At 47.7% G+C, this 27,953-nt stretch overlaps 1 protein-coding gene across 1 annotated transcript; it reads right to left on the minus strand.

Annotated features, from left to right (window-relative positions):
* Positions 1–4,541: 4,541 nt before the first annotated feature.
* PRCC (proline rich mitotic checkpoint control factor) lies at positions 4,542–27,953 on the minus strand. Its single transcript, XM_007457874.1, has 7 exons — positions 27,193–27,953; positions 16,868–16,915; positions 13,671–14,237; positions 11,343–11,438; positions 9,303–9,446; positions 7,219–7,284; positions 4,542–4,992 (listed from the first exon to the last, which is right to left on the minus strand). Exons 1-7 carry the CDS (start codon positions 27,661–27,663, stop codon positions 4,906–4,908), a joined length of 1,479 nt encoding a protein of 492 aa, XP_007457936.1. The 5' UTR covers positions 27,664–27,953; the 3' UTR covers positions 4,542–4,905.

Consider the following 27,953-nt stretch of genomic DNA (forward strand, 5'->3'; position numbering starts at 1 on the left):
CTTTCCCTAACTGGGGTGAGCTGGGCAGCTAGCCAGGGGCAGAGGGGTGGCTACATCACCTGGGGGTTGCCAGGAAAGAAAGGGGCAGGGAGGGGAGTGGTTGAAAGGTAGCCGCTGCACCTCCTTCCCCAACCCCCTGCCAAACACAGGACTGGGAGGGGGAGGGGGCATTGTTAGCCTATGTGTGTGAGCCCCTTAGGAGGATGGGGAGCCCCCCTGCAGCAGCTCCCAGCCTCTTGGGCTTAGGCCTCCCCTGTTCCTCTTATGAGGCTTCCTCCTGTCTGCCCAGACCCACTTCAGGGCCATCTTCCTGCCTCTGTGGCCGAGCTCCGCATTCTAAGCTTCAACCACCTAGAAGAATCTGCCTTGGGTCTTATTTTTTTTATCAGACTGGAGGCTCCCTGAGGCAGGGCTGTGTCTGCGCCTGGATGGCCCTGAGGGCTCAGAATAGACTGCCCCCAGGAGCCACTCAGGGGGCTTCTGGGTACTCCTGTGGTCCCAGCCTGTTCTTGCCCTCATTTCTATGAGAGTTCAGTCAAGACAATCAGAGCCCATCGAGGTCTCTCTTCCTGCCAAGGGGCCCTGGGTACTTGCCTGAATCACAGAAGCCCCCCAGACCCCCTCTCTGAAGACATATTCCCTAGGCCTAGGTGCTGCCACCACCATGCCACCCCCAGCCTGGTGCAGGGCCAGCTCCAGTGACTAGTGAATTCCCCTCCTTTCCACTCAGTGCTAATCAGCTCAAGGAGAAATATGGTTGCTGAGTCAACAGAGCGGGGTTCCACTTCCCTCTGTCTGTAGGTCTAAACTCCCTCCTGAGCAAGAGACAGGGGAGGGGGGGGGAGCAGATGGCTTTGGGAGGGGAGGCTGAAAGCACAAGAAAGGTCTTAGATTAGACTCAGGGAGGGAGTCACCTCATGGCTGGTTTCTCGTGGCAGGGGTGGAGGCAGGAAAAGGAGAGGCTTGCTGTATAGCAAGGGCTGGAAATCAGAGTCAGAAGATGGGATTTCCTTAGACTTCGGGATAGAACAGGATGGCGGGTTCGGGGAGGGGACAGAAATGCCTAGGGACCCACTTGGTGTTTCTGAAGGAGCAAAGCCTGCTAGAAAGGGGTGAGCAGGACCCAGGGAATCTCCCCCGCCCTCTTCAGCTCCTCACAGCTAGGGGTGGACTCCCCAAAGTGCGTGGGAGGATCCAGATGATGGCATTGTCAGGAGCCCTGGGTTCCTGTTACGGCTGTTTGCTAACAAGCTGCCCAGCCTTTAACAGGGGAACTTTTTTCTGCACCGCTGTTCCCTACATTCCTTTGAAATGGAGATAATGCCTTATTTGCCCACAGGGCTGCTGTACAGAGTAGATGAGACCAGGCAGCGAGGGGCTTGGCCCAGCAGGACTGCTGGGACTAGAAGGGGCTTCCAGACCCCTTGTGACTGACTTCTTGGTTCAACCAAATCGGAAACTGAGGTCTAGAGAGGGGAGGTGACAGGGTCCTGGAGATAGGACCAGATCTTGTCATCCCAGTCCAATGTTCCCCCTTATACCGTGAGGCCCCTCCCAGGCCAAAGGATAAGGCCCCTGTCCTCCCGAGGGCTCCCGCTGCAGGCCCAGCCCTGACGACCAAGGTGGTGGAACCTCCCTTCTCCCCACCATAGCCATAGGCACCCCTGCACCATCCTGCTGATTTCACTCCCACGGGGGCCTGGGGCTGCGGTGAGACTTCAGGATAGAGAAGTTGAGTAACTAGTCCAGGAAAGGGAGCCTGGCGATTGTGCTGAGCAGGTTCCTCTGCCCCAGCGGAGACCACTCGGGCGGGGAGGGGGAAGGCATTTCTCAGCTGACTCAATCTCCCGTGGTTATTCCGTCCCTCCAGCTTCCTCTAGGGAGGGCTCTCTCTGGCTCAGCCCCCTGTCAGAAAGAAGAGTCTCCTACCCCGAGCCCCAGATCCCCTTCAGAGCCTGCAGAAGGCCTTGCTGCAAGTGGAGGTTCCAGCTTTTTCCTCCAGTTCCAGACCCTTCAGCACCATGGCCGACCCTGAAGTCTTTTTATTCCTGCTCCTGTCTCCCTTAAGCTGTCCCCTTTATCCTACCAGCTCCCTCAGCTAATGCAGTAGACAGTCTCAGTAAAGTACCCTGTAACTCTGGCTCAGGGGACCAGGGCAGGGGCAGGGGGCTGAGAAGCTATTAAACCCCCAACCTCAGCTGTCCCGAGTCTATAGCACATCATTCCTCATGGACCCACTTAAGGAGGACTGGGGGCCAGTCATCACTGAGGCCCCATCCCCAGCTACCTCTACTGGCCTTAGAACATGTGTCCCCACCGGAAACAAAGCTGAGCAGAGGGAGAGGGGGTAAAAGAAGGTTGGGAGCAGACAGCAAAGCCTTCCAGCACACTTGCCACCTCCCCAGGCCCCACAGAACTTCAACCATCCCCTCAACAGACTGCGGCTTCTGGGACAGCAAGCTCAGCACCCAGCTGGGGCGAACACCTGGCTAGGTCCCTGCCCAAGGGTCAGAGCCAAAACCCCCTTTGTGACAGCTGTGCCATCTCTGGGCAGTTCCTAAGCCTGCGTCCTAAGCCTGTTCCTGTGGACCTCACCTTCCTCAGCTCCTCTGCCCTGGGCAATGCAGCACTGCACACTTCGGCTTTACCCCCAGCACCTCCAACACCTTCTAGGGCCATTGGGAGCCACTTCTGACCAAGGCCTTCACCTCCCGCCCCCACCAACCCCGTCCCTTGGCTGTTACTGCCATGCCAATTTGAGCCAACTTATCATTCCTTTTTCCTCCTTCCCTCTCCCTCATCCCTGTCTTCTCTTCCCTGTTTACTTTTCAGAACTTGGGGTTATTACCTCAGAAAGCCCTCCCAAATAAAGTCTGTCCATTTTCTAACTTGTATTTCTCTTGGTGACCAAGAAATTCTAACCACCAAATAAAATGTCATCTTTGGTAGGAGTAAAAAGTGGCTTTAAAAAAATGGCTTAATACTACCTCCAGAGAACCAAAGGAGGTGGGAGGCAAGAGGAAGCTGAAAGATATCTGGCTTAACTATCCGTTCCCAGAAGACACCAGGACAACCCCTGACCACCACGCCTTGCCTCCCAACCCAGAGCACTTCCAGCTCCATCATGATGCAGCCCCTAAAATGAGAAAGTTGAACTGCTGAATCCCAGGAGCGTGGCAACTCAGGAGGGCAGGGCTGCGTCTACAGCGTACTGAATACAGAAACAGCACTTGACTCCATGGGACCTCAGACTCTGGGGCCCTGCTCAGCCTACCTCACCACCTCACTTCACTATGACACCCCAGAGGGGCGACCTCAGCCCTCAGTGCCTCTGTGGATGGTGGGAGTGGTGGTATGGGCTAATGCTCCTCGCTGAAGGCTGGCTGGATGCACTGACTTGGACAACTACAGCCCAAGTGTCCCTGTGGGATGCAGGAGCCCTGTCTGGCTCCAACCTGAAGTAGGTCAGATTTCAGATAGGCGGGTGGTTTTCCTGTAAGTGATGAAACCCTCCTCTGTACTTAATGAGAAACAGACTCCTCAAGTTACCCCAGCCGAAAAGACCAGAAGCATGGTGAGATTCCTCACTTCTAGTCTCCAAGTCCCCACCACACACTTCAAACCGCCCCTCTGGCCTTAGCCTTCCTGTCACCAGGACTGTCAAACACCAACTCCTCCTAGTGTTTTCCCCATTCAGAACCTGCAACGACTACAGTCAGGCATCTTTGTCCAGTTAACACTGCTCTGCCTAGCATCTAAGGCCTTTCTTCTTGCAGGAGTTTAACAGTCCCTTCCTGCAGGAAGCCACTGCAGTTAAGCCCTACTGGAGTCCCAGTATCCTCAGCAACAGGTTTCGGCAGTGTCTACAGTAGGATTTGCATGCTGCTTTGTGAACCATACCCAGTATCTTCCATCTCTACTTGAACCTTGCTCCGAGGAGGAATCATGCCACCTATCTTGTGGCTCCTGGGCACCACAGTGCCCTACAGCTAACTCAAGTCACAGACCCTGCCACCTCCCTTCCCCATCCATCCACCCACCCAACCTGCCCCTCCCTCTCAAGCAAAAAGCTAGGAGTCCAGAAATCTCCAAGATCTGTCTAGCCCCCAAGCTCTATGCAAAGCTTCCAAACCAGTCCAGGTCGATGACAACCAGTATAAATCTGACTCATCTTTAGGGACAGGCATTTCACCAGTTTTTCATGTCCAACAACTCTTTCATGTCACAGAAACAATCTCCTTGACTTCCCCCAGTCTTCAGAGATACCCGAGATCAGCAATACTTTCCATATTTGGGATCACAGGCCCCTGTCCCATACAAAATTGTTGGTACAATTCCTAGAGTCTTCAATGGCTATGACCCCAGTTTAGATGGTGAGTACTCAGAAAAGATACAAAGTAATCATAAGGCAGCTCATGATAGTTTGGAGGTTGCTTTACACAAAGTAAATATTGAGATCCAAAGACAGGATAACAAATGAGAAGGGTCCCAAAAAAAGAGACCTCACTTAAAAGGAGGAAAGGGTCAGGGCAGGCAGCATCTGTCAGACTGAATGTTTTATTTCAACAGACATCCCTGGTTTAAAAAAAAAAAAAAAAAAAAAAAAAAAAAATGGAGGGGTTCAACATTTCATCACACCCAACAGGGAGCAAAACTCCCATCCAAGAACTCAGAACCCCTTCTGAGGCATCACTTGAGTCTCTGCTAGCTCCAAGACAGAAAGGAGCTAAATTTTCTAACTTTTGTTAAGAAAAATCTATCAAATATGTTCATTCTCGCAGAGGCGAGGGCTGGGTCCTCAGGGAAGGAGATCCTGGGCTTGGAACAGCTGAGGTCCCAAAGACGAAGCTGGGGGCCCGGCCAGCTGGGCAGCAGGAGATCCAGGGCGCAGTCAGGTCCAGAGCCCTAGAATCCATATTTGGCTTGGGTCTGCCGGCGGCTGAGCTTGTTCTCCGACCAGGTGTTCTTCAGTTCCAGCTCCCGCTCCTTAGCCTATGCGAGGAAGAGGGGGCAGGGGAGAGTCACATTAAGGTTCTGAGAAATATTTTTCTTTTGCCTCTGTGCACTTCCCAATTTAAAGTCTTTCTCCCGGGCTTCCCTGGTGGCGCAGTGGTTGAGAATCTTCCTGCTAATGCAGGGGACACGGGTTCGAGCCCTGGTCTGGGAGGATCCCACATGCCGCGGAGCAACTAGGCCCATGAGCCACAACTACTGAGCCTGCGCGTCTGGAGCCTGTGCTCTGCAATGCGAGGCCGCGACAGTGAGAGGCCCGCGCACCGCGATCAAGAGTGGCCCCCGCTTGCCACAACTAGAGAAAGCCCTCGCACAGAAACGAAGACCCAACACAGCAAAAATAAATTAAAAAAAAAATAAATTAATAAACTACCCCCAACATCTTTTTTTTACTATTTAATAATATTGATATGTATATTTAGAATAGTATTACATAAAATATTTTAAAAAATAAAAAATAGAGCCTTTCTCCCATCAAAACAATTAGGTGGAAAAAGCAAATCCCTTGAAAGATTTAATTTTCCCTTATTCAAGCAGAAGGGGAAGACCCTGAGAAAGCAAAGAAAAACCATCTCTTTGGGGAGCTAATAGGGTTTAAGCAGAATAAAGACTCAAGAATCCTGGGCCTTCATCAGCTAGAATTAAAACTGAGATGCTCAAGTGGGAAATGGACAAATGAGAAACTGAATCTGGCATCTGAAAGAAAGACAACTGGCTACCTTGGATACCTAACTAGCCAAGTGGGAGAGGACAGCCTCAAAGACTTGGACAGGTCAAAACAGGACACCAACCAATAATAACTTAGTCTGGAGCCACAGTTTGCTGTTGCGTTGAATACAGTGTATATGGTACCCTAGAAATTCACACCACTTTCAAGTATAAATTGAAGCTGTGAAAAATTGACTGGAAGGAACTAGAATTAATGCTTTCCCCTTCTGACTGCAACAACTCCTGGCTCTACATTGCATTCTGGGAAGGTAAAAGCGCCACCCTAGAAATGGGGCTCCTCAACCCCACTCCCACAAGCTAGCTGATACCTGCTCATTTCCCCTGGAATGGGGTGGGGTGCTAAGGGTTTGGGTTTTAAAAAAGACCCTACAGGGGAGAAGCTAGCAAAAAAAAATAATTAAAAAATAAATTTAAAAAAATTTTGAAAGACCCTACCCTCAAATTCTTTCACTACAAACAATAAGACAGGGTAAGGGTACAAAGGAGTCTCTGAAAAGGAATGTGAAAATATGATAAGAACAACGAAAGCAAGTTTTGCCACTGAAATCACCAACCAGCATATACACTCCCCAGGGAAATGGCCAGGAAAGAGTCTCATTCCTGTCTGTACCCCTGACAGCATTTAGTACAGTAGGTCTCGAAAAGATATTCAGTGATTCAGTGAATATTTGAAAGCTGCCAGGTCCTATCAAATAAATACCAAGACATATTCTAATTCCAGAAGATATTCTGGATTATCTGTAATTTTGAATTATTTGCACTGTTTCCTGCCACAGAAATGGAGAACACAAATAAAACCAACTTCCTCACGAGGTGGATATTTTGCTAAAAGTTGGTGAACCAATTTTTCTTTAAAGTTTTTTTTTTTAATTTTTAAAATTTATTTATTGGCTGCATTGGGTTTTCATTGCGGTGGGCGGGCTTCTCACTGCAGTGGCTTCTCTTGTTGCGCAGCGCGGGCTCTAGGCACACGGGCTTCAGTAGTTGTGGCATGTGGGCTCAGTAGTTGTGGCTCGCGGGCTCTAGAGTGCAGGCTCAGTAGCTGTGGCGCACAGGCTTAGTTGCTCCGCAGCACGTGGGATCTTCCCAGACCGGGGCTCGAATCCGTGTCCCCTGCATTGGCAGGTGGATTCTTAACCACTGCGCAACCAGGTAAGTCCCTCAAGTTTTTTAAATTATCAGATAAACTTGCTATTTGAAAGAACCCTGTGATAAACCATTTCACTCCCCTCTTACCTTTATGCTTTGAATATCTGAATTTTCACTTACAGCGTTTATTCCAAACACCTGTACTTGAGTCTTATCTGAAGTGAGACTGATGCAGAGGAGAATTCTGAAGGACACATCCCCACCTAGTGGCCGTATGGAGAACTGGGGAGGGTGCCTGCTGGAAGCTTCTTAGCCTAGATCTCAGCCTTCAAATCCCCAGGTTTACAGGGATCCTGCCTAGCAGGCCAGGGCCCTCAGCCCTCTCACCTGATGTATCAGATATGTGATCTGGTGTTTCCGCCGCTGCTGGCCTGTTGGCTGCTCACCTTTCTTCTGCAAGGGAAGAAAACAATCATTAACCCACTGAAAGAAAAGTGGAAGTTTTTCACGTGCCCCAATGAGGCAAGGTTGGGCATTAAGAAACCAACTATACACAGCCCAAATCCTAGGGGGAAAAAGTCAGCTTGGAGCTGTTTTTATGTCTGTATACTTACAGTTATTTTTATTAAAGCCATTATGCAAAAATCCCAAGCTCAGACTACTTGCCTAAAATAGCCAGCTAACATCCCCATTAGACTGGAAATCCTATGCGGTCAGGACTGTCTACTACACGTCTTTGGTAAGTAACCCCACCCTGCCCCCAGCACCAAGCATGGTGTTCTACCCACAGTGGGCACTTGATACCAGCTTTACTGCCTGCAGTCAGTCTAAAACAGCTGAAGTGCCAGGGTACAGGAAACCTTCCTCCCTCCTTTCCTTCTGCCCTCCAGACTCTCTCACCACCCACTCTGCCCATCTCCCCTCTAGGCCCTCTTCATCTCTGTTCACCTCTCCCCAGTCAGGCCAGATGTCTAGCCTATCTCCTACCTACTGCTTACCAAGCTCTCTCCCATCAATCACCTCTGGCTGAAACCCCAGTCCCTCATTCTAGTAACTGCCAACAAACAACTTCCCTGGAATTAGATTTTCGCCATCACCCCACCTCTCTCCAGTCTTCCAGCCTCCACCCGTAACTGCACTGAACCCCTAACCAAACTTTGATGCAAATGATTTACTGTCAAAGTCTATATTGGCCTGGGCTTTCATTCTGCAGTTTTTCTGTCCTCTGCCAGTCTTGTCTCAGACTAGAAGCTTCCTAATCAGCCCCACCCAACTCCCAAAACTCCTCTCTGGAGTCTCCTCAGCACTTATGTAATCAATTTGCACCATAATCATTTACACTCAAGTGTCCTTAAATCTCTTTTTCTCAACTACACTGTAAACCCCTCAAGGACAGGAACTGTATCTTTCTCTTTTTTTTCAATCTAGCTCAATACCATGAGATGATGGAAAAAAAACTTAGACCTGGGAAAACAGCAAACTCCAATTCCTTGATGCTATTTAATATCATTTAATATGACAGTTAAAGATGACAAACATAAAACATCCAGCTCCATTCCTGGCCCACAGTGAGCACTGACAACAGTAGCTATTACTATGTGATGATGCTTCTCGACCCACAGTTAGTAGAGCATGCTCTCCTAAGTGGTTTTTCCAGTAAACAATGATGGATCTATGCTGATCTAACCACAATCCTTTGCTCTGTCCTGTATGGCCGCCAACATTCAGTTAAAACAAATGGCTGGGGCTCAGATGGCCATCTGTGGCCACAGAACAAAGCAAAGAAAATGGATAGAGAAGGGAATAAAATGCCCGACCTTGGCCTTGCTGGTGCTCGGCTAGAATCCAGGGTTCCCCACATTTCCCCCCCTGTGGCAGGCTCATAAATGTCCACATTTGCTGTACTCAGCTACTAGGTGAAGAGATGTTCATCATACTGTCTGAAGAAAACTAGCAGAGAGAAGGTGGGAGTGTGGTGTGGGAAATGTGAGGAATAAAGCATCTGAAAAGACTACAGCTGGCTACAATAAATAATGGAAAGAAAGGAGAGAGAAGGACATGTACACTCAGCACCTAGGACCCCAGGGCTTCTGAGGCTCTGCTGTACCCATACCTCACACATGTGCTGTGCCGGGTCCCAACTTAACAGGATGGAGAGAGGGATATGATTGCAGAGAGAAGGAAGAGCAGCTATGGATCCCGTCCAGCCAGGGAAGGAGCCACACATATCAGAGATCTTCCCAACTGCAGGTTAGGAAACTTTCAACCACCCAATCTCAGTAACCAGACTCCACCATCCAGATGGAGAGCAAAGTGCTGCAAAATTCTGAAAGGCGGGAGCTCTATCTGGGAGGCTTGGTGTACACTCCACTACCAAGGGGAACAGGTGTTTGCTAAAGGTGCTGGGACAGTAACAGTGGGGTATGGGGTCAGATTTTGCTTTGGCCACCCACTAGACCTTTCCCACTTACTTTGCTGAATGACTTCATGGTTTTCTCTTCTGTCAATGACTTGGTCATCCACTGCTGGGCCCCACTGAGCTGGTCATCACCTTTGATCTCCACAAAGTTGATCTCCTCCCTCCCTCGGTTCCTTTTGCCCTGCAGCCGCTTAAACTGGAAAAGAGGGAAAAAATTCAGGAGGGGGGGTCTGGGTAGGGGGTCAGGAGATGTCACCAAGGATCCAGAGTTTATGGAATGGTTTATGGGCCTCCCCAATTCCACTGCACCCTTAATTCTCTCTATGCAGTATGTCCTTTCACCGTGCCACCTACCAAGTGGCCTTAAAGCCAGGTGAAAGGCTACTTCTCAGAGGTTCTCCTGGCCTCAGGGAAAGGAAGGCCAAAATGTATTCCCAAACATAAGTGAGTGCAGAGAATCTCTGATATGAATTTGTATTCAATTTATAAATTGTATCTGCCTAAAAGGACTGCATACTATTTTCAAATTAAGGGTACAGAAAAAAAAAATTTTAGGATTTCTCTTCTAAAAATTGGTTCTTTTAACATGTCTGTTCCTTCGCATTGGTTCAGTCACCAAATCAGCAGACCACACAACAGACCAGACATGAGAGAAGGAGAACGTAGAGATAGGGAGAGAGAAAGCCTCAAAAAAAGACCTAGCAAATTTTCTAGGAGACTGCTACTCTTTCCTCCTCCTCAAAAAAAAAAAAAATCACACCACAAGTCACCAGGAGATATGCCTAGAAGGAGTGTGAGCAAAGGGGAATTAAATTCAATAACACTCGGAAACCTGCAATGAAACCCAGGTTGTGGTCTGAGCATTAGCAAGGCCTCCTGGGGTCACTCTACCCATAAGAAGCTGACTTTTGCCACTGGATGAGCTCTCTGCTGCCTCCTAGGCTTAAAACAAAAAGGGCCTAACTACTGAACTTGTCAAGGAGGATATACACAGGGAGGTGGATGAACACAGTATTAACCACAGGCAGAAGTTTGCAAAGGGATGCACATCTTTCTGTGAAAAGGTGAGAAGAAAATTATTTTTATAAGAACTTGCATGCAAAGAGGTAGGATCCCCTATTTCTCCAACCCACTCCTAATAGGCTGTGACCTCCCTACAGATGGAATACTTTATCTCTTGAACATGACCAGATGGCCGCAGGACATGTGGTTTTCATCTTCCCTTGTGCTGAGTTGGGGAAAAGCTCAGCAGCAGGGAACACAGTGCTGTGAAACACAGGGTTATTTACTGTGGCTGCTGTTCCCTTCCCAAATCCACTCTCCTTGTCTCCATTAGTATGAATGAACCCAACACTTTGGCAAGGCATATTACCACCCAGCGAAAAGACTCCATTTCCTTGCAACTAGATATGGCCATGTGACCAGGTTCTAGTCAGTAAGACAGAAGGGGAAGTGTTCTTAGGAAGTCTTCTAAAAGGGGAGGTGACTTTCTTTCTCCACTCTACTGCCTGGTATGCAGCAATGATGGCAGTGGACTTACCTACATTCTTATTCTTTTTTTTTTTTTTTTTTGTGATACGTGGGCCTCTCACTGTTGTGGCCTCTCCCACTGCGGAGCACAGGCTCCGGACGCGCAGGCTCAGCGGCCATGGCTCACGGGCCCAGCCGCTCTGCGGCATGTGGGATCTTCCCGGACCGGGGCACGAACCCGTGTCCCCTGCATTGGCAGGCAGCCTCTCAACCACTGCGCCACCAGGGAAGCCCCATTCTTATTCTTATCACTAACCGTAAGAATAAAGGCCACAACCTAGGGATGGGCAAAGTAATGATCAGAAGGGGACTGGATCCCTGACAGCTTTGTGGAGCTGCCATACCAGCCTTCGCCTGCCTACCTCTAGCCTTCTTTTATGAAGAAAAAAGTTAACTTCCCTTACATAAGCCAGTATTACTTGAAGTTTCTCAATTATATGTTGCCAAACCTAATCCTAAATGAATGTAGTTTAAAAAGAAAAAGAAAGAATTTCCTTTAGCTTCAGATTTGAAACCTGGTGACCAGGGGTCAAAGATGGTCACTTGTGCTTTGTTAACTTACTGCTTCGTCATCGATGAAGGAGGCATCTGGGGCAATTTCCTGTGGGGGGACCAGAGTCGGGTCCTGTGCGGGATAGTAGCCACCACTGTAATAATCCTGCAGTCAAGGAGGGAAAAAAACACACCAACTGAGGGCAGAGTGGAGAGGGGACAAAGAAAACCCTCATCAAAGAGGCAGTGGTGACACCCACACCCACACTACAGATCCTAAGGACCTACCCTATAACTCAAGAACCAGACTTCCTTCTCATCTGCACCATCCAGAGAGATGGGTATTTTTTAGGGAAGAGAGGTAAGAAATAAAGACGTTCTCTCTGGCTTCAATTTACCCCCTGCTCCCCTGGCCGCTTCCCAAGAGTGGTTCCCACTCCTGACCTCTACTGCGCCTCAGCCCTGCTCCTGCTCGTAAGACATCAGCAGAATCCAGTGTGAGCGGAGGTGAGAGGTGTGAGGCACGCCAGTCCTGCTCCTCGTCCTATCTAGCACCCTGGACACAGGGGATCGCCTATAACAGGCAGGGAGGTTGCAGATCTCGGATAAAAATCAACCCCTACAAGGGTGGTATGGAATTTACAAAGCTGGGAACAAACCAGGTTTGCGTTACCAGATTTTTAGTTCAGGAACTGATGATTTCCCTTTAAAGGTGAGCTGCCCAGATGTTGTTATGGACCCTAGAGGAAGAGGGGTGAAGGCAAGGGCAAGGCCCCTACTGTGGCCGAGTCAGGCAGCCACAGAGCTGAGAAACTGTTTCCTCCCTGCCTGCACTTTTTCCTAATTCTTCCACCTTTGCCCAGAACTCCAAGAAATGCTCCTCTAAAAACATTCATTTTATAGTGAGCTATATGAAAAATAAGGTTTAATTCTGACTAAAAATAATACATAAAAACCCAGAGTAATTAATTTTCCTTAAAAGTACTGATAATAACATACATTTAAATTGCAGGGCCCACTAGTGTATTTAAAGTGCTTTAATTTGCACAGATTACCTCAATAATGTTTGTAACTGAATACAGAATTCCAACTGATACTCATTTGCTGGATGTAAACTAGTGGTTTCTTAGATTTTTTTTTTTTTTTCCTCCTGCTAAAGAGATCAAAATACTCATGTTCCTCCTTCCTTCTAACAACCTTGAGGGGAGATGCATTGTCCCTGATCAGCCTACAGGATACAACAAGGTTTAACGGCAAATAGTTCTCAAAGTCTTTGATCAGAACAGAGTCCCTTCAAAGCCCACTGCCTAGACTGTAGATAAGATTAACACTGACCATTCAGAGAATCACAGTGGCTGAAGAAGGCTGAAGTCTTGAAACCATCGCATGCTGGCAGGAAAACTTCCTACAGCTGCCCAGCCACAGGACCGGCCAGAGGCCTCTGGTCCACCTCCACCACTGCTGTGAGTCCCCGAACTCCTGGGAGCCCTCTCCATCTCAGGAAGCTCTGACCACTGGAAAACTCTTTCTTAAACCTATTTACAACCTGGCCTCGTATATTCTCACTCTCTGAGGCCACATAGAACAATTTAAACAGCTCTTCCAAATAACATTTGAATAAAAAGTTATCATAACCATTTACTGAGCATTTGCCATGTTCCAGGCAGCACGCTAAACCAATGTAATTCTACCTAGCAACCCTGAAGTTGCTAGTGTTCTTCCTATTTTAGAGCTGAGAAATCTGAGACTCAGAGAGGCAGTTAAGTAATAGACTCACATAGTTTGAGATTCAAACTCCAAACCACCCTCAAACCCCATTCTCTATCTCTGCCCAAACTATGGTCCTCCAGCATCTTCTTTCCAGGGACTTGCCTCAGTCCCTTCAACTTCCTGTGACTCAGTCGAGGCCTCTCACCATTCTCCTTATTCCCTTTTGCATTCGACTCTCCAGATTCCCTCCTGTCCTCCGCAGTCCCTCCTCTCCCTTGCAGTCCTCAGCACTCCCCGCCTCCAGAACTCTTCTTGGACTCACTGCTGTCGAGGAGTCTATGCCACAGTTCACTTATCCTCCTCACCCACATCTGCAGAAGCTACCTGGGATCTCTAAGCCTAGAGACTGCTCCTCTTCCACTTTCTCCCTATACCTTTCATCAGCTCCTTCAATGACATTTTGTTTTCAGAATAAACGGGTCAATTATGTGTTTCGACCTATCAGACTACAAGACTTAGCAAAAAGGCAGTATGTTTTGAGGCCTGACAGGCACAGGAAAACCAAGACACCAGAAGATTCATTAATTCAGCCAAAGTGATGCCAAAGAGGCCGTGTCACTGGCTCAAAGCTCTCCCTGACGGCCGTACTCCAACATTCCCTGGCCTGCCCTCCACGCCTCTTACCCACCTGATAGTAAGCACCAGCGGCATTGGCATCGCCATACGTGGAAAACTGATTGTAGCTGTAGTCATCCCCAGGCTTAGGCATCCAAGGGGCCCCACTTGAGCCTGCTGCCATCTTGAACTCTAACGGGGCATTGGCTGCATCGTCCTGGAAGGCTGGCTCTGGTTCCGTGCCTGGAGGCAAATCTTCAGGGACAGTGGGAATGGGGTAAGGGTATGGCTCAACTCCAGGCGGCTCGGCCTTCTCAGGGAGGGAGAAAAAGTTCTCAGGGGCTACTTCCTCATCACTATCGTCCTCTTCCTGCGTGATCTGCTTCGTCACCTGCAGGGCAGCACTCTTGGCAGCAGCCTTGATAGCAGAGGGCGATGGAGTGGTGGTTGTGGTGCCCACAACAGGGGCGAGAGAAGAGGGCTTGGTCTTAGAAGCTTGTCTGGAGGGCTTAGTGTCAGAGGAGCCATCCGAGGGGTTCCGGGAGAAGGCATGGGGCAGGAGCAACCTGTTAGTCTCTTTCACAGTCAGGTTTTTAGGTTGGGGAAGCAAGGCGGACAAACCAGTCCCCTCACTGGATCCCTGGTGAGCCCAGGTTTGGGTAAGGAGGGAAGAAGATGACAAGTGAGATGCTATGACACATACTACTGACATTAAGAACAAGCATTACAGATATGTGCTCTAGCCTAAAATCTTACCAGCCCTGTTTCCGTCTAACCTCGGACCACTAACGTCATCCAAACTCGACTTGACTCCTCCTACCTCAGGCCATTCTGCTGTCCGCTTCTCCCAAGGTAAGATGTCAGCCCTGTTTTCCTCATCCATCTCAACCCAGCTCCACTTCCCTCTGCCACAAAGCCTTCCCTGACTCTGATTTTTCTGCAAATATGATAAATACATTTGGCAAATACATCATCCTTCTTTGCAAAAAGCCCAGGGCTCTCTCCAGCTGATCACTGAACCTCTATGTCCCAAAGGTTCCTCTTAACATGGGATTACTCCCTGCTTCCTTTGGATTGCCACTCAAAGTCAAGAGCAAGCCTATGTCCAAAAAAGACATTCACACATATACCGCCAAAAGTTCCCTCCCCCACCCAAGAAAGCCCTACAGACGGGGTACATTCAGCTTGCTTACGCCAGAGTCATGCATTTAACTTATCAATTTGTAAGCTAATTGGCTCAGCCTATCCAGTGTTCCTCAGCCCAACCAGAGTTGCTATTATTCAAAAGAATCTCTGGGATTCTGCTTTCCATGTGCTACAGGTCCAGCTTGGCCTAACTGCAGGGCTGAGGGAGGTGTTAGTCTGAAAAAGGAGAATGGAATAAGGTCATTGTGTCACCGTCCTGGAGTACCCATGTACTTCAGCTCTCTCAGCCAAGAAATGCCCAGAACGAGTAAAATAAGACTTCTGAGTCAAGCAGGCCAGGCAGAACTGTTCATCCAGAAACTGGGCTCTTTTCCCTGCTGTCTGTGTTCACAGATTTGGGTCATTTCAGCCTGGTAGACCCCAGAGGCTCAGGTTCATAAAAAGCAGACTGAGGTGGCAGGTGGAGCACATCCTCAGGCTACCTTCAAAGTGTCTGACTTCTCAGATACATCTGGGATCATGGCTACATCCCTGTGCAGTGCTGGGTCCATACTCTGCCTTAACAGCTCAGAGTTTCTCTATGCACTCATCTCTTCCTACCATCTGGAAGACTGCTTTTTACTCCTGGGGTGCCTTCTGAGCCAGTGTCCTCTCATCTCTTCAGTTGCCAGTCCACGTCCTCCAGGAAGCCATTCTGATAACAGAGAACAACTGGCTTCATTCAGTCTCAGCAAGTCAGTATCTTCCATGATTCGTCCTCCATCACCCACTACAAATATGGACACAACATCACTCTCACTAGTTATCTTTCTAACTTTCACATGACTTTGTCCTTCTAACACCTCCCAGCCATGGAAGTGACACCTTAACAGAGTCAGGGGAAGGAGCAACTTCAACATCATATACCTAAATCATGAGACAGCAACCTTATAAAGGCAGAACTGTTTTTGTTTTTTTGGCTGTGTTGGGTCTTCGTTGCTGCACTCCGGCTTTCTCTAGTTGCGACAAACGGGGGCTACTCTTCGTTGTGGTGCACAGGTTTCTCATCGCGGTGGCTTCTCTTGTTGCGGAGCACGGGCTCTAGGCACGCAGGCCTCAGTAGTTGTGGCTCGCAGGCCCCAGGAGTTGTGGCTCGCAGGCCCCAGGAGTTGTGGCTCGCAGGCCCTAGAGTGCAGGCTCAGTAGTTGCGGTGCACGGGCTTAGCTGCTCCGCGGCATGTGGGATCTTCCAGGACCAGGGATCGAACCCGTGTCCCCTGCACTGACAGGCAGATTCTTAACCACCACGCCGCCCCCAGGGAAGTCTCAAGGCATAACTGCTTTTGCTCTTCCTGAGGCATATAATCAACATGAGGTCAGAGAGTGTATAAATCACCGAGTGTGGAGCTGAACAGGCAGAAACTTCTGGGAGCCAGAATAAAGGCACGGGGACAAGGGGAAATAGGAAGCAGCAGCAAGATTATCCCCCGACACTGTCTGGTTAAGGACTTCTGGTCTTCACGACAGAGCAGCAGCCAAATGGAGCAGATAAGAGCTTGGACTCTACAGTCAGACTGCCTCAGTCTGAACCCCAGCTCTGTCCCCACTAGTTGTCTGACCTTGGGCAAGTTCCTTAAGCTCTCGTTTTCCTTGTATGTAACACAGGGATGATAATAATGCTATGACTTAGGCACTATTAGTAGGATTAAATCAGTTAGACACTGGTACAGCACTTAGTGCCTGGTAAGTGCTATTTAAGTGTGTCTTTTCCAGGTTAAAAATGAGACAGGGAGAAGATGGATAATTTTAAAGTTCAGATGTTCCATAACAACATTTTGACCAATCCATTTATTCTACCATTCCTAAATAATCCTTTTACCTGAAATGTAATGAATCAAATTGAGTTCCAATTCATCTCCCTACCACGCCTGTCCTCTAGGAGAGACGCCAGTGCACTGAAGCCAGGGAACAGCGAGGAGAGGGTAGAGAAGCACGAGGTCTGATGTTATCAGGAAAACAAAACTACACCCAAACAGGCAGTCGTCCAATACTTGCATTTGCTCTACGCCTGACCTGGAAATTTCCCATCTTTCAGGAAGCAATATGGGAAGAGAAGAAATGGCTTCTATTACATCACAAAGCTTACCTGAAGGACAGTTTTCTTCTTTGTGGGTTCATCTTCCTCGGAATCTGACTAAGAGAAAAAGAAATGGAATAAGGCCTCACTGTTTAAGGACAGTGCAGAAGCACCCACATTAAATGAAGCACAAATAAAGGACTGGACAACAGGGGCCATCATCCTGTCCGAGCCCCTCCTCTGTATGAGAGATGCACCCCCCAGAACCAGCCAAAAAGCAGAGCTTCCTTCCTTCTCTCAAACAGCTTCAGGGAACAAGGTATGCGTTGACCACCCCTGGTCACTCATTCCCATACCTCCAGACCTGTTGCACAGCCTTCTTAGCATCCATTTCTAGTCCTTTAAAGGACTAGAAAGAAAGACTACTTCCTCCCATTCAGTCTTTGGTGGAAAGAAAAAGCTACACCCATTCTTCTTCCTATAAATCTGTTCACTAGAAGATGAATGGGATTTGGCCCACAATCTCACCCAATCTCAGTTTCACTTCTAAAACCACTTATATAGACTGCATAACCACAGGGCTGGGGAACTCCGGTGGGATTAAGTGGTACGTTAACTACTCTTCTATGAGGTATTAAAGGTCAAAGTCATTGGAGAAATCCATTCCCTCTGGAAGTATGATCTATTGTCTGCCAGACAGAGTTGTTTGTGTCCAGGAAGAAGGCGAGCAAATGATGACTGTGAGAATTTGGAGCAAGAAGGGAGCTCATCTGTGTTACCCCTCTGACTCATCAGGATTGTTTCTAATACAAGCCCTCACACTAAAAATGTCTAAACTTTTAGCTCAATACCAGTTCTTCAGCATCTCCAACTATCAGAAAGATGCAAGGCATATGAAGAGCAAGCTTTCACATTTTATTTTAAAAAATTAATATCCAAACTGAGAACCTTAAAAGTTTTCCATTTGTTCTTAGCACCTTGGTTTGGGGCATCTGTAAGTAAAGGTGATTGGGCAAGAATCTAAGATCCTATTCATCTCCAAGATTCTAAAGAACTCAAATCCTCTGCCTGTTTTTCTCAACTGACCCTCATATCTTACAAGTTCCTTTTGGGGTTTGGGGGGGTTTTTTTGTTTTTTTCTATTTTATTTTTATTTATTTATTTTTTTGGCCACACCACATGGCATGCGCACCAGGGATTGAACCTATGCCCTCTGCAGTGGAAGCACAGAGTCTTAACCACTGGACCGCCAGGGAAGTCCACAGGTTCCTTTTTGGATTTGTGTGCTACAAGGACTTTTTGATCATCATTACTCAGAACCTACTGTATGCAAGACACTGTGCCAGGTACCGTAGACAGAGCTTCCCAGCTGGCGTCCTATGGCTGGGTTATAGGTACTATGATGATACTGACCCACTCAGCCCACAGGGCATCAGGCAGGGCTTGGAGCAGGTAGAGTCCTGGCCCACTGGTTTCCAGAGGCACAGCCTGTACCACTTCCCCCACTGTGCTTCAAAGATTTTCTTGTGTGCCATGACATGAAAAAAGTCCCTGCCCTCAAGAAACTTACAGTCCAGTTAAGAAGAATGACAAGTACCCAAATAACCCTAATAAAGGCAGTAATAAGATAAGGGCATCAAGTGTGGTTCCAACATCCCCTCAAAGAATTGGCTGATCCTCCATTTGTGCTTTCTTTCACATAAGTCCCCCACCTTATTACTCCCTCTCCCCTACCTGAATCACTGACACCTCTCACTCTCCTGTCAGTCTGCACTCTGTACTTCCTGACTCGAAACTCCTAAAGTCTTTCTGAAGAAGCTCACCTTGCTCTTTTTCACTCTGTGTCCCTAAGTTATTTCACTCATTTGTCCCTAAGTTATTCTGGGGTGGCATCATGCTAACAATGATTCATTTGTGCTTGCTGTGTAAATGTTACATTTTTCACGTGCATATTCTTCCCTTTACTCTGACAGCCAAGGCCCTATCTTACAGTTCAATATTACCTCACAGTAGTCAGTACACAATGATTTTAATTACTAACTGCTGCCAACTGCTGCCAATTGTAGTATTAAAAAAAACCTGTTAAGAGAAATCTGTCTTGGACTTCCCTGGTGGCACAATGGTTAAGAGTCTGCCTGCCAATGCAAGGGACATGGGCCCTAGCCCTGGTCCGGGAAGATCCCACATGCCGCAGAGCAACTAAACCCGTGCACCACAACTACTGAGCCTGCGCTCTACAGCCCGCAAGCCACAACTACTGAGCCCGTGTGCCACAACTACTGAAGCTCACGTGCCTAGAGACCGTGCTCCCCAACAAAGAGAAGCCACCGCAATGAGAAGCCCACGCACCACAACGAAGAGTAGCTCCCGCTCGCCGCAACTAGAGCAAGCCCGTGTGCAGCAATGAAGACCCAACACAGCCAAAGACAAATAAACAAAAGAGGGCTTCCCTGGTGGCGCAGTGGTTGAGAGTCCGCCTGCCGATGCAGGGGACACGGGTTTGTGCCCTGGTCTGGGAAGATCCCACATGCCGCGGAGCGGCTGGGCCCGTGAGCCATGGCCGCTGAGTCTGCGCGTCCGGAGCCTGTGCTCCACAGTGGGAGAGGCCACAACAGTGAGAGGCCCGCGTACCACACAAAAAATAAATAAATTAAAAAAATAATAATAATAAACAAAATAAATATATATATTTAAAAAAAAGAGAAATCCGTCTTAGTACTTAAATATAGGGGTAAGAGAAAGGGCAGTAAAGGACAGGACAGTCATTTGCTGAGTAGCTACTATGTGTCAGGCAATTTATTCACAAGTTTTTATTCAATCCTGAATAAAATTTCAAGGTAGGCATTATTATCTCAACTTTACAGGTAAGGAAAATAAGGCTCAGAGAGGTTAAATAATTGCTAGTACACGGCAGAACCGGGACCTGAATCAGTTTAGGCTCCCATGCTTTTGCAGTGACACCTGTCATGTTTTTGCAGCTGAGCTGTGCGTGTCCAGACCTGAGATCCACACTGATCAGATCCCACATGATACAGCCGAGAGCACAAGGCACAACATCAGAAATACAGGTGTGAATCTCAGCTTTGCCACTCATTGGCTGGGAGGATCCCCAAAGAGCCATTTAACCCCCCAAGCCTCAGTTAGCAATAATACTTATCCATGTCACAACATTGTTCTAAAGACTGCATGAGCTACTATCCATGAAAATGTATATAAACTAAAATTCTTAACAGAGTTCAAGGATTACTATTCTCTCTGGTCTGCCAAGATGTCAAACACAACCGAAGAATAAGCCTTAAGCCCCAAACACCCAAGCATTTCTGACCTTTTCTCTCTGTTCCAAACTCCCACTGCCTCAGGGGCTACTGACCATTTCCCTTGTCTTCTGACCGTGAAGACTTTTCTCCTTTCCAGCAGACCACACAGAGCCACCTCACTATGGGGTACACAAGGTTTTCATGAAGTCCCCAGGCACGTTTAAACTTTAACATCTAAGGCAATACGTCCAATGGAAACAATCTGAAAATAAAATTTTGTCAAGTTTAAGATGATTACGTTTATAAAATTGTACAAGCATATTTTTATTTTTCAGATCCTATGACAAACAGAAAGTGGCTACTTTGAAAGTGTAGGCAAACTGTCCCACGGCTAATAGAATTGAAGGCCAGATCAGCTGTGGGAAGAAAATTCAATTTTTCCTTAAATGTCAGATTGTTTCCATTACACTGTCAACCTAAGTTTAAAAGCGCGCGCGTGCACGCACACACACACACACACACACACACACAACTGTACAAAGACTTTTATTAATTCTGGATTTAGAGAACTGCTATGGCTACTCACAATCATCCTTCTTTGAACATTTTGTACTAACCTACTGAACCCCATTATAAATCATCTCAAGATGGGCACAAAATATGACAGACTCCCTAAAACAGAACACTAAGACCCGCAAAAAAATATGCTGAGCCCCTAAACACTTCTTAAGTCATGACTATTCATCTTCGAGGGAGGGGTAAAAATAAATCTTTACCTCTTAAAGCTGACAAACAGGACTCTGAGACACTCAGTAATCTACCCAGGGCCACAGAGGAAGTCCAGGGCCATTGGGAGGGTGAGGAAATAGAATAAGAACCACCTCTTGCCCCCTGAACTAACTTTAGCCAACTAAAGACGGTGGAAACACAGAAGTCACTGGTTCACTATGAAAAGAGGTCTAGATGCCACTCAAAATACTTATGGGCATGTGGGGGCCTGAATGAAAACTAACAGGAAGCGAAAGGAAAGCTCAGCAAGGAATTAATCCAAATACCTCAAACAAAAAAATAAACTTCGGTTCAGAGTACCAAAAAGGAGGAGATAAATAAGCCAAAAGCTAAGAGATGTGCCATATACCCTCCAGTCACAGGACAGGGGTTGGAGTGGGGGGGATACAGCTGTCTTGGAGCATTTAAAAGAAAAATTAACTCAGCTTCTATCAGGAACCAGCTAGAAGCAATGGGCTTAGCCTAAATACAGTATTTAACTAAGACACAAGAACTTCTTTGATGGTGAGGCACATGAGTATACTGGGTTTTTTTCCCCTTATCATGGTAAAACATATATAACACAAAATTTATCATTTTAACCATTTGTAAATGTACAATTCAGTGGCAGTAAGTACATTCACAATACAGTATAACCATCACCACTATTTCCAGAACTTTTTCATCATCCCAAATAGAAACTCTGTACCTACTGAACAATAATTCCCTATTGCCCAGCCCCCAGTAACCTCTACTCTACTTTCTATCTCTGGATTTGCCTACTCTAGGTACCTCATATAAATGGAATCATACAATAGGTGTCCTTCTGTGTCTAGCTTATTTTACTTAGCATGATGTCTGCAAAGTCCATCCATGTTGTAGCATGTACCAGATTGCATTCCTTTTTAAGGCTGAATAATATTCCATTGCATGTATATACCACACTTTTGTTTATCCACTCATCTGTTGATAAGTTGGGCTGTTGCGCTGTTGCCACCTTTTGGCTACTGGCTACTGTGAGTAGTGCTGCTGCGAACACTGGCATACAAGTATGTGTGAGTCCGTTTTCAGTTCTTTTCACCTAGGAGTGAAAATGCTGGATCACATGGTAATTCTAATAAACTTTTTGAGGACCTGCCAAACTGTTTTCCACAGGAGTATATTAAATGGAGGCCGTGGAGTCAATTCCTAGAGAATGCTAAAGACCAGCAAATGGTGATCTGAGTGGGTCTGTTTCATTAGACCCAGAAAGAAGGGTGATGCTAGAGATATGGGAGCACCCAGGGCTGGAAGAAGTACGCTGGGCCAGAACAGGCATTCCCGGGTTTTAGAGACACAAACCGGTTGTGTCTCTTAAGAAGAAAGTATTGTATTTCTTCTTGGTCTCATTAGAGCCTGAGCCTCAATGGCCACCACTGTCCTCTCTGTTCCAGCTGCCAAGAGTGACAAGACACACACACCCAGAGACTGCTGAGCAAGAACGGAAACAGACATTTTCCATTAAGCCAGGCCCAGTGGGATCTGCTAATCTATCAGAGCCTCATTCTCCGTGGCAGCCTCCCTCTTATCTTTCCAGGCTCTGGTTCTGACAGACTCCCTCTCCAAAAAAGCAATCACTAGTTGCCAGGGCCAGGAGCCAAGAAGAAAATCAGGGCCCAAGCACAGACTCTCCTACCCCCAGGCTCCAAACTCTAATCACTTCTACACTCCTCTCTGCTATTACCCCTATTAGCTAGATTCATCAACTTCTTTACCCTTTGGTCTCAAATATGTTCTTACATCTGCCCTTCAGTTAGGATATCATTTTCTCTCCCACTTTTGCACTGCTCATCGTATCACTTTCATAGTTCTGGTTGCTCAACGTTCTTCTTTTTGGTAGGCACTATGATAGAAAGGAACAGAACACACCTGGGTACAAATACGACTTCTGCTACTCCCAAACTGTGTGATTTTAGCTCTGCTCTCTAAATTCCTATCTCCTCACCTGTAAACTAGGGGTAACACTTAGCTTACAGAGTCGCTGAAGTGCCCAGCACCGTGTCGGACACTATGCAAGTGCCCCACAGGTGTTAGGGCGCTCCTCCTTCCCTTTCTATCTAGGGCTAAATCTTAGCTAAATCCACCGCAGTCAACTCTTATATTACTTGGTTAACAGAAATGAGCAAAATTAGTGAACTTGCAATCTCACAGCTTCAAATCTTCCACTACCTGGATAAACAATCTAAAAGGATGGGTAATACTAATCCAGATAACCCTAAAATTTCTGTTTGTGTTGTAATGCACATTATATGACAGAAAACTCTTACAGCAAACGTATTCTTCTAATTTTGTTCTTTTGGTATCCTAATTTTAGAAGTCTGCATCCCCTAAGCCCACAAAATCAACAATAAACCACTGTTCAGAAAAAGAACAGTAAGAAGGGAAAAGGAGAGGATGATTCTCCATTTTATGGATCATCCCTAATTCCTCACAGAAGTCAAAAGCTGACTGAATTTGATTTTGCAGTGCACATGGAGAGAGAAATTTGGTACTACCCTGTCTCCTGACTGCAGCTGATTGATGAGCTTACCCAAACCAATCATATTCTCTCCCCTGGAAAACCAGAACTGGGACTAAGACTGTAGGTCAATATGAGCCAATCACTAAAAGGAAGAAACTAAAAACCAAGGAGGTATGGGTGGCCATCTTTCACCTGCAACAAAAGTTAAGAAGTGGAAACTGGTCTGCAGACAAAGAAGAATGAATCAAATGTGCAGAGAAGCTGTGTGGGTCTCCGACAGATCTCCAATTCCTGATTCCAGGCCCTTTCCAAGGTACCTCAGTATACTTATGATGCATTTCCATTTAAGCCAGCTAGGAGCAGTTTCTGATACTTGTAACCAATTAAATCTAATCCCCAATCTGCTCAGCCTCTGTATTCCCTAAATAAATGGCACCACTACCCTCCCAGCTGCCTGAGCCAAAAGGCAAGGGATCAGCCGTGAATCCTCTCCTTCACCCATGACATCCAACCAATTCCCTAGTCTTAAAACGTCTACCTCAGAAAAAGACCTGGAGCCTCCAGCTCTCTCCATCCCCCGCTACTCCCTTATCCAGGCCACCATCATCTTTCACACTCTCTGCCAGTCTCGCTCCCTCCAGATCTTTCAGCACCCTGCGATCAGAGAATTCCTGCTCAGACTTCAAGGGCTCTTCACTACCCTAGAATTATGTACAAAGGCCTTGGCATGGTTTCCAAGGCCCATTATCATCTGGCCTCAGCCTCTTTCTCTCTAGCTTCATCTCTCGTCACTGCCCCGCCCACCCATGCACTCCAGCCATGGTGCCTTACAAAAGGTTCCCCCAAAGCATTTTCATTCTCTCACCTCTGGGCTTTTGTACCTTCTGTTCCCCTGCCTGATGTTCTCCTCTCCATCGTCCCTTTCTCTGGCTACCTTCTGCTCATCTGTCTTATCTCTGAAGTTTAGACATCGACTTCTCCTGGAAGCCTCCCCAACCTGTGAACTGGATTAGTGCCCCAGAGGAGTGCTCCCATGGTACCAGCTCTATCACGGTTCTTCTCTGACTTGACCTAAAATCTATTTCCTTGTCTGTCTCCCCCACATTGACCATAAACTCCTTTTGTGACAGGATCTATCATGTTCACTACTGTACTTAGCTCCTGGCACAGAGAAGCAGCTCAATACTGAACGAACAAATGAATGAATGAAAATTCAGAGTTAATTACTTCTACTTCAGCACCAAACCCTAAAGGGCAATTATTTAAGGAAACCTAATTCGTTCATTCAAATGTTTACTGAGAGCCCAATAAGCACAAGACACAGAGCTTGGAACCACAGGGCCTTAGAACCACAACTATTTCAAAGGCGAAAGTCACCCTCACCTAATCATCTTAGAACTCTCTTAGGCTACACTTCCCAGGAACTATATGTTCAGAAAACAAAAATACTAACTTGAACAGAACAAAAATGGGAAACTGAACCAGCTAAGCGCTAGGATTTGGCTTTATTTTAATTATCCACATCAGGATTCACCTCAGGAATTTAGTGAATTATACTTACAAAGGAGGGATAGTTAGAAGTCCTCACAGCTTTCTGCCACTTCAGCCAGCCTAAATGGAAGATTCTACAGCCCCTACCAGCAACTTTTCTTTTTTTTTTTTTTTTTTCTTTGCGGTACGCGGGCCTCTCACCATTGTGGCCTCTCCCGTTGTGGAGCACAGGCTCCGGACGCGCAGGCTCAGCGGCCATGGCTCACGGGCCCAGCCGCCCCGCGGCATGTGGGATGTGGGATCTTCCCGGACCAGGGCAAGAACCCGTGTCCCCTGCATCGGCAGGCGGACTCCCAACCACTGCACCACCAGGGAAGCCCCCAGCAACTTTTCTTAATGCTACCTTTGCAGACCTAAAAATGAGCCTTTCCACCGTCACTGTGGAGGGTGGAGGGAGGCAGGCTTAAAGTGCCATCTTCCACCATATATCACAATTAGGCTGTAAGAAAAATTGGTGGGAAAATTGTGAAAAGAAAACACCCCAAACAACAAACCTATTTTCCTCTGTCCTACTCAAGGACTTTCCTTTGTTCCAGGTTAAATCAAGACCAAACTAAGTTTCAGTGGAGCAATACAAGGCTTTCTGGGACCTTAAACTTAGAAATGACAAACTCGGGTGAGAAAGAAGGGGGAAACGATATGGAAATAAGTTTGAAACAGGGCTTCCCTGGTGGCGCAGCGGTTGAGAGTCCGCCTGCCAATGCAGGGACACGGGTTCGTGCCCCGGTCTGGGAAGATCCAACATGCCGCGGAGTGGCTAGGCCCGTGAGCCATGGCCGCTGAGCCTGTGCGTCCGGAGGCTCCACAACGGGAGAGGCCACAACAGTGAGAGGCCCACATACCGCAAAAAAAAAAAAAAAAAAGTTTCGAACAAGGTAGTAAAGGAGATTCTGGAAACTCCTTCTATAAAGAATCCATATTCATTTGAGTTCATTCACTCAAAATATTTAGGTAGTACTCAGCTTGTGCCAGCCACTGTTTTAACCACCAGGGATATAGCAGCGAATAAAATAAACAATAAGCCTGCCTTCATGGAGCTTGTATACTAGCAAAAGGAGAAAGGCAAATAAAATATACAGTACGCTAGACTGTGGTACAGTATTTTAGATGGCGGTGCTACAGAGAAAAATAAAAGAAGTGGGGTGGGGAGGAGCATGTGACAGGAAGTTGCAATTTAAATAGGTCGGCTAGGAAGTCCTCACCGAGAAAGTGTCTTTTAAGCCAAGATTTGAAAGAGGTGAGGGAAAGAACATTAATAAATGGGGGGGGGCGCGGTGGGGGGGCGGGGGGAGAAGAGAAATAGCCTCCAGGCAGAGTCGGAAGTCTGAAGAAAAGAAAGGGCAAGAATCAGCTTCTCTCAGAGGGTTACCAAAGGAGAGCCAGGGATTGACCCAATTAACCTTTTAGAAGAGAGAGAATGGAAAGAACTCCAAATAACTCTAAAGTATTACCTGCCCCTAGGCTGTCTCCTTTATCCCCCAAAGCGCTCACCCCAGAAAAGGCCTTCAATTTTTCTGATAACAACATTCAGAAAACGACATGAGCTTGGTTGCCTCTCTAGGACCCAAATGTCCTAATTCACCTAGGCTTGAGAAATACCTAAACCGTGAAACTGAGGCACAGGCCTGGAGTTCAGATAAACCCTTAATCTTCACTCTGCCCTTTGTCAGGTAAGATCATGCATACTGGACACCTGTTTCTCATCTGTAAAAATTAGAATGTTATCTCCCAGAGTTCTGTAACAATTGAAGGAAAGGGCCAGTGCCTGGTAAACGATCTGTACTAAACAAATACTCAATTTCTTCCCTAACTCCCCTCAAACACAGAATCCAGGATTCCTATCCTTTTCGTTCCGAAGCCTGATGCTTTTAAGTTCAGAGGCAAAGGAAAAGGTTAGTCCTGAATGTTCAGCAAAGGCTCAGGAATCCTGTCTCCTGTTACCTAAGGTGCCAGATTTTATGCTGCTCTCAGTATAAGAGAGAGAGAGGAAAAAAAAAAAACAACTGGGCTGCGGTGAAGATGCAACAAGGCGGAGTGGAACCAAGTGTCCCTAGGCCTGGGCCTGTCAATGCCAGGTGATGGTATATGGCCCTTCTGCAGGCGAATCCAGCTTGAAGAAACCCGCATGGACAAATACCCTAACTCCCCAAAGCTGACAAACTTCAGCTCAATTCATCGCACTGTACCAGGAATCTAGCGGTCCGGAATCAACGGATGCATTTACAGGAGAGTCTCGCAATCTCCACAAGTCCCTCCTACAGCTGAGCCCATGCCCAAACCCAATGGACAGTTTGGGGGTGCCCTCCTCAGATACTCACATCCCCCTTATGCAGCTCTGGTGCCGCAATCTTCACCGGCTCTGTCCTCTTCTTTGGCTTGGGAAGCCCCAGGGGGGGCCCGGCCCCGCCGATAGGGGGGGGCAGACTGAGGCCAGGGCCTCTGGGCGAGGGCAGCCCCAATCCCAGCCCCTCCCCAATTCCCGCCGCTTCAGCCGGGCTCACGCCTGGAGGTGGGGGGAAGCCTCCCAGACCGAAGGGCAAGGAGGGAGGAGGCTGGAGCCGGGGGTCTCCGGTGGGTGTGGGCAGCAACAACGGCGGGGGAAAGGCTGGGGCCAGCATCTGGGGGGACGGAGGCAGCAAGGCCGGACCTTTGGGCGCGGGAAGAGAAGCGAACAAGCCCCCTAAAGTGGGCCCAGGTGTAGGGGCTGCCGTCTCCTCCTCCTCCTCCGGCTCCGGCTCAGCCTCATCCGGCTCACTCTCATCGCTGCTGGCGTAAGCAACCAGCGACATGGCGCCTCCCGCCTTTGGGGCGCCCTTGCCGGCAGACGAGGCCTACTTGACACCGGGGATGTCCGGAGGCCTAGTGGGCCCCGCTAGTTAGCGGGGCGGTGAACCAAAAAGCCCGCCTTCTCCGTACTCTAGGGGTAGCCCCGGTAGAGGTCCATGCCTACAGTTGATTTCCACCGAATAAGCCTTCCCTCTCCACTTAAGCTCCTAGTCCCGGGCAACTACACACAGCTAATGGCCGCCGAGTCACTCCACCTCCTCCTCCTCTCACCAATACACGAACTACAACTCCC

Source organism: Lipotes vexillifer, unplaced genomic scaffold (assembly GCF_000442215.2).
Source record: "Lipotes vexillifer unplaced genomic scaffold, Lipotes_vexillifer_v1.1 scaffold238, whole genome shotgun sequence".
NCBI lineage: Eukaryota > Metazoa > Chordata > Mammalia > Artiodactyla > Lipotidae > Lipotes > Lipotes vexillifer.

Coding starts and splice junctions, on each gene's coding strand:
- PRCC (XM_007457874.1), bottom strand. CDS start 27,663: ATGTCGCTGGTTGCTTACGCCAGCAGCGATGAGAGTGAGCCGGATGAG. Junction 14,238..16,867: donor AGAAGAAAACTGTCCTTCAG/GTAAGCTTTGTG, acceptor TGGGCTCACCAG/GGATCCAGTGAGGGGACTGG. Junction 11,439..13,670: donor CCGCTGGTGCTTACTATCAG/GTGGGTAAGAGG, acceptor CCTTGACTGCAG/GATTATTACAGTGGTGGCTA.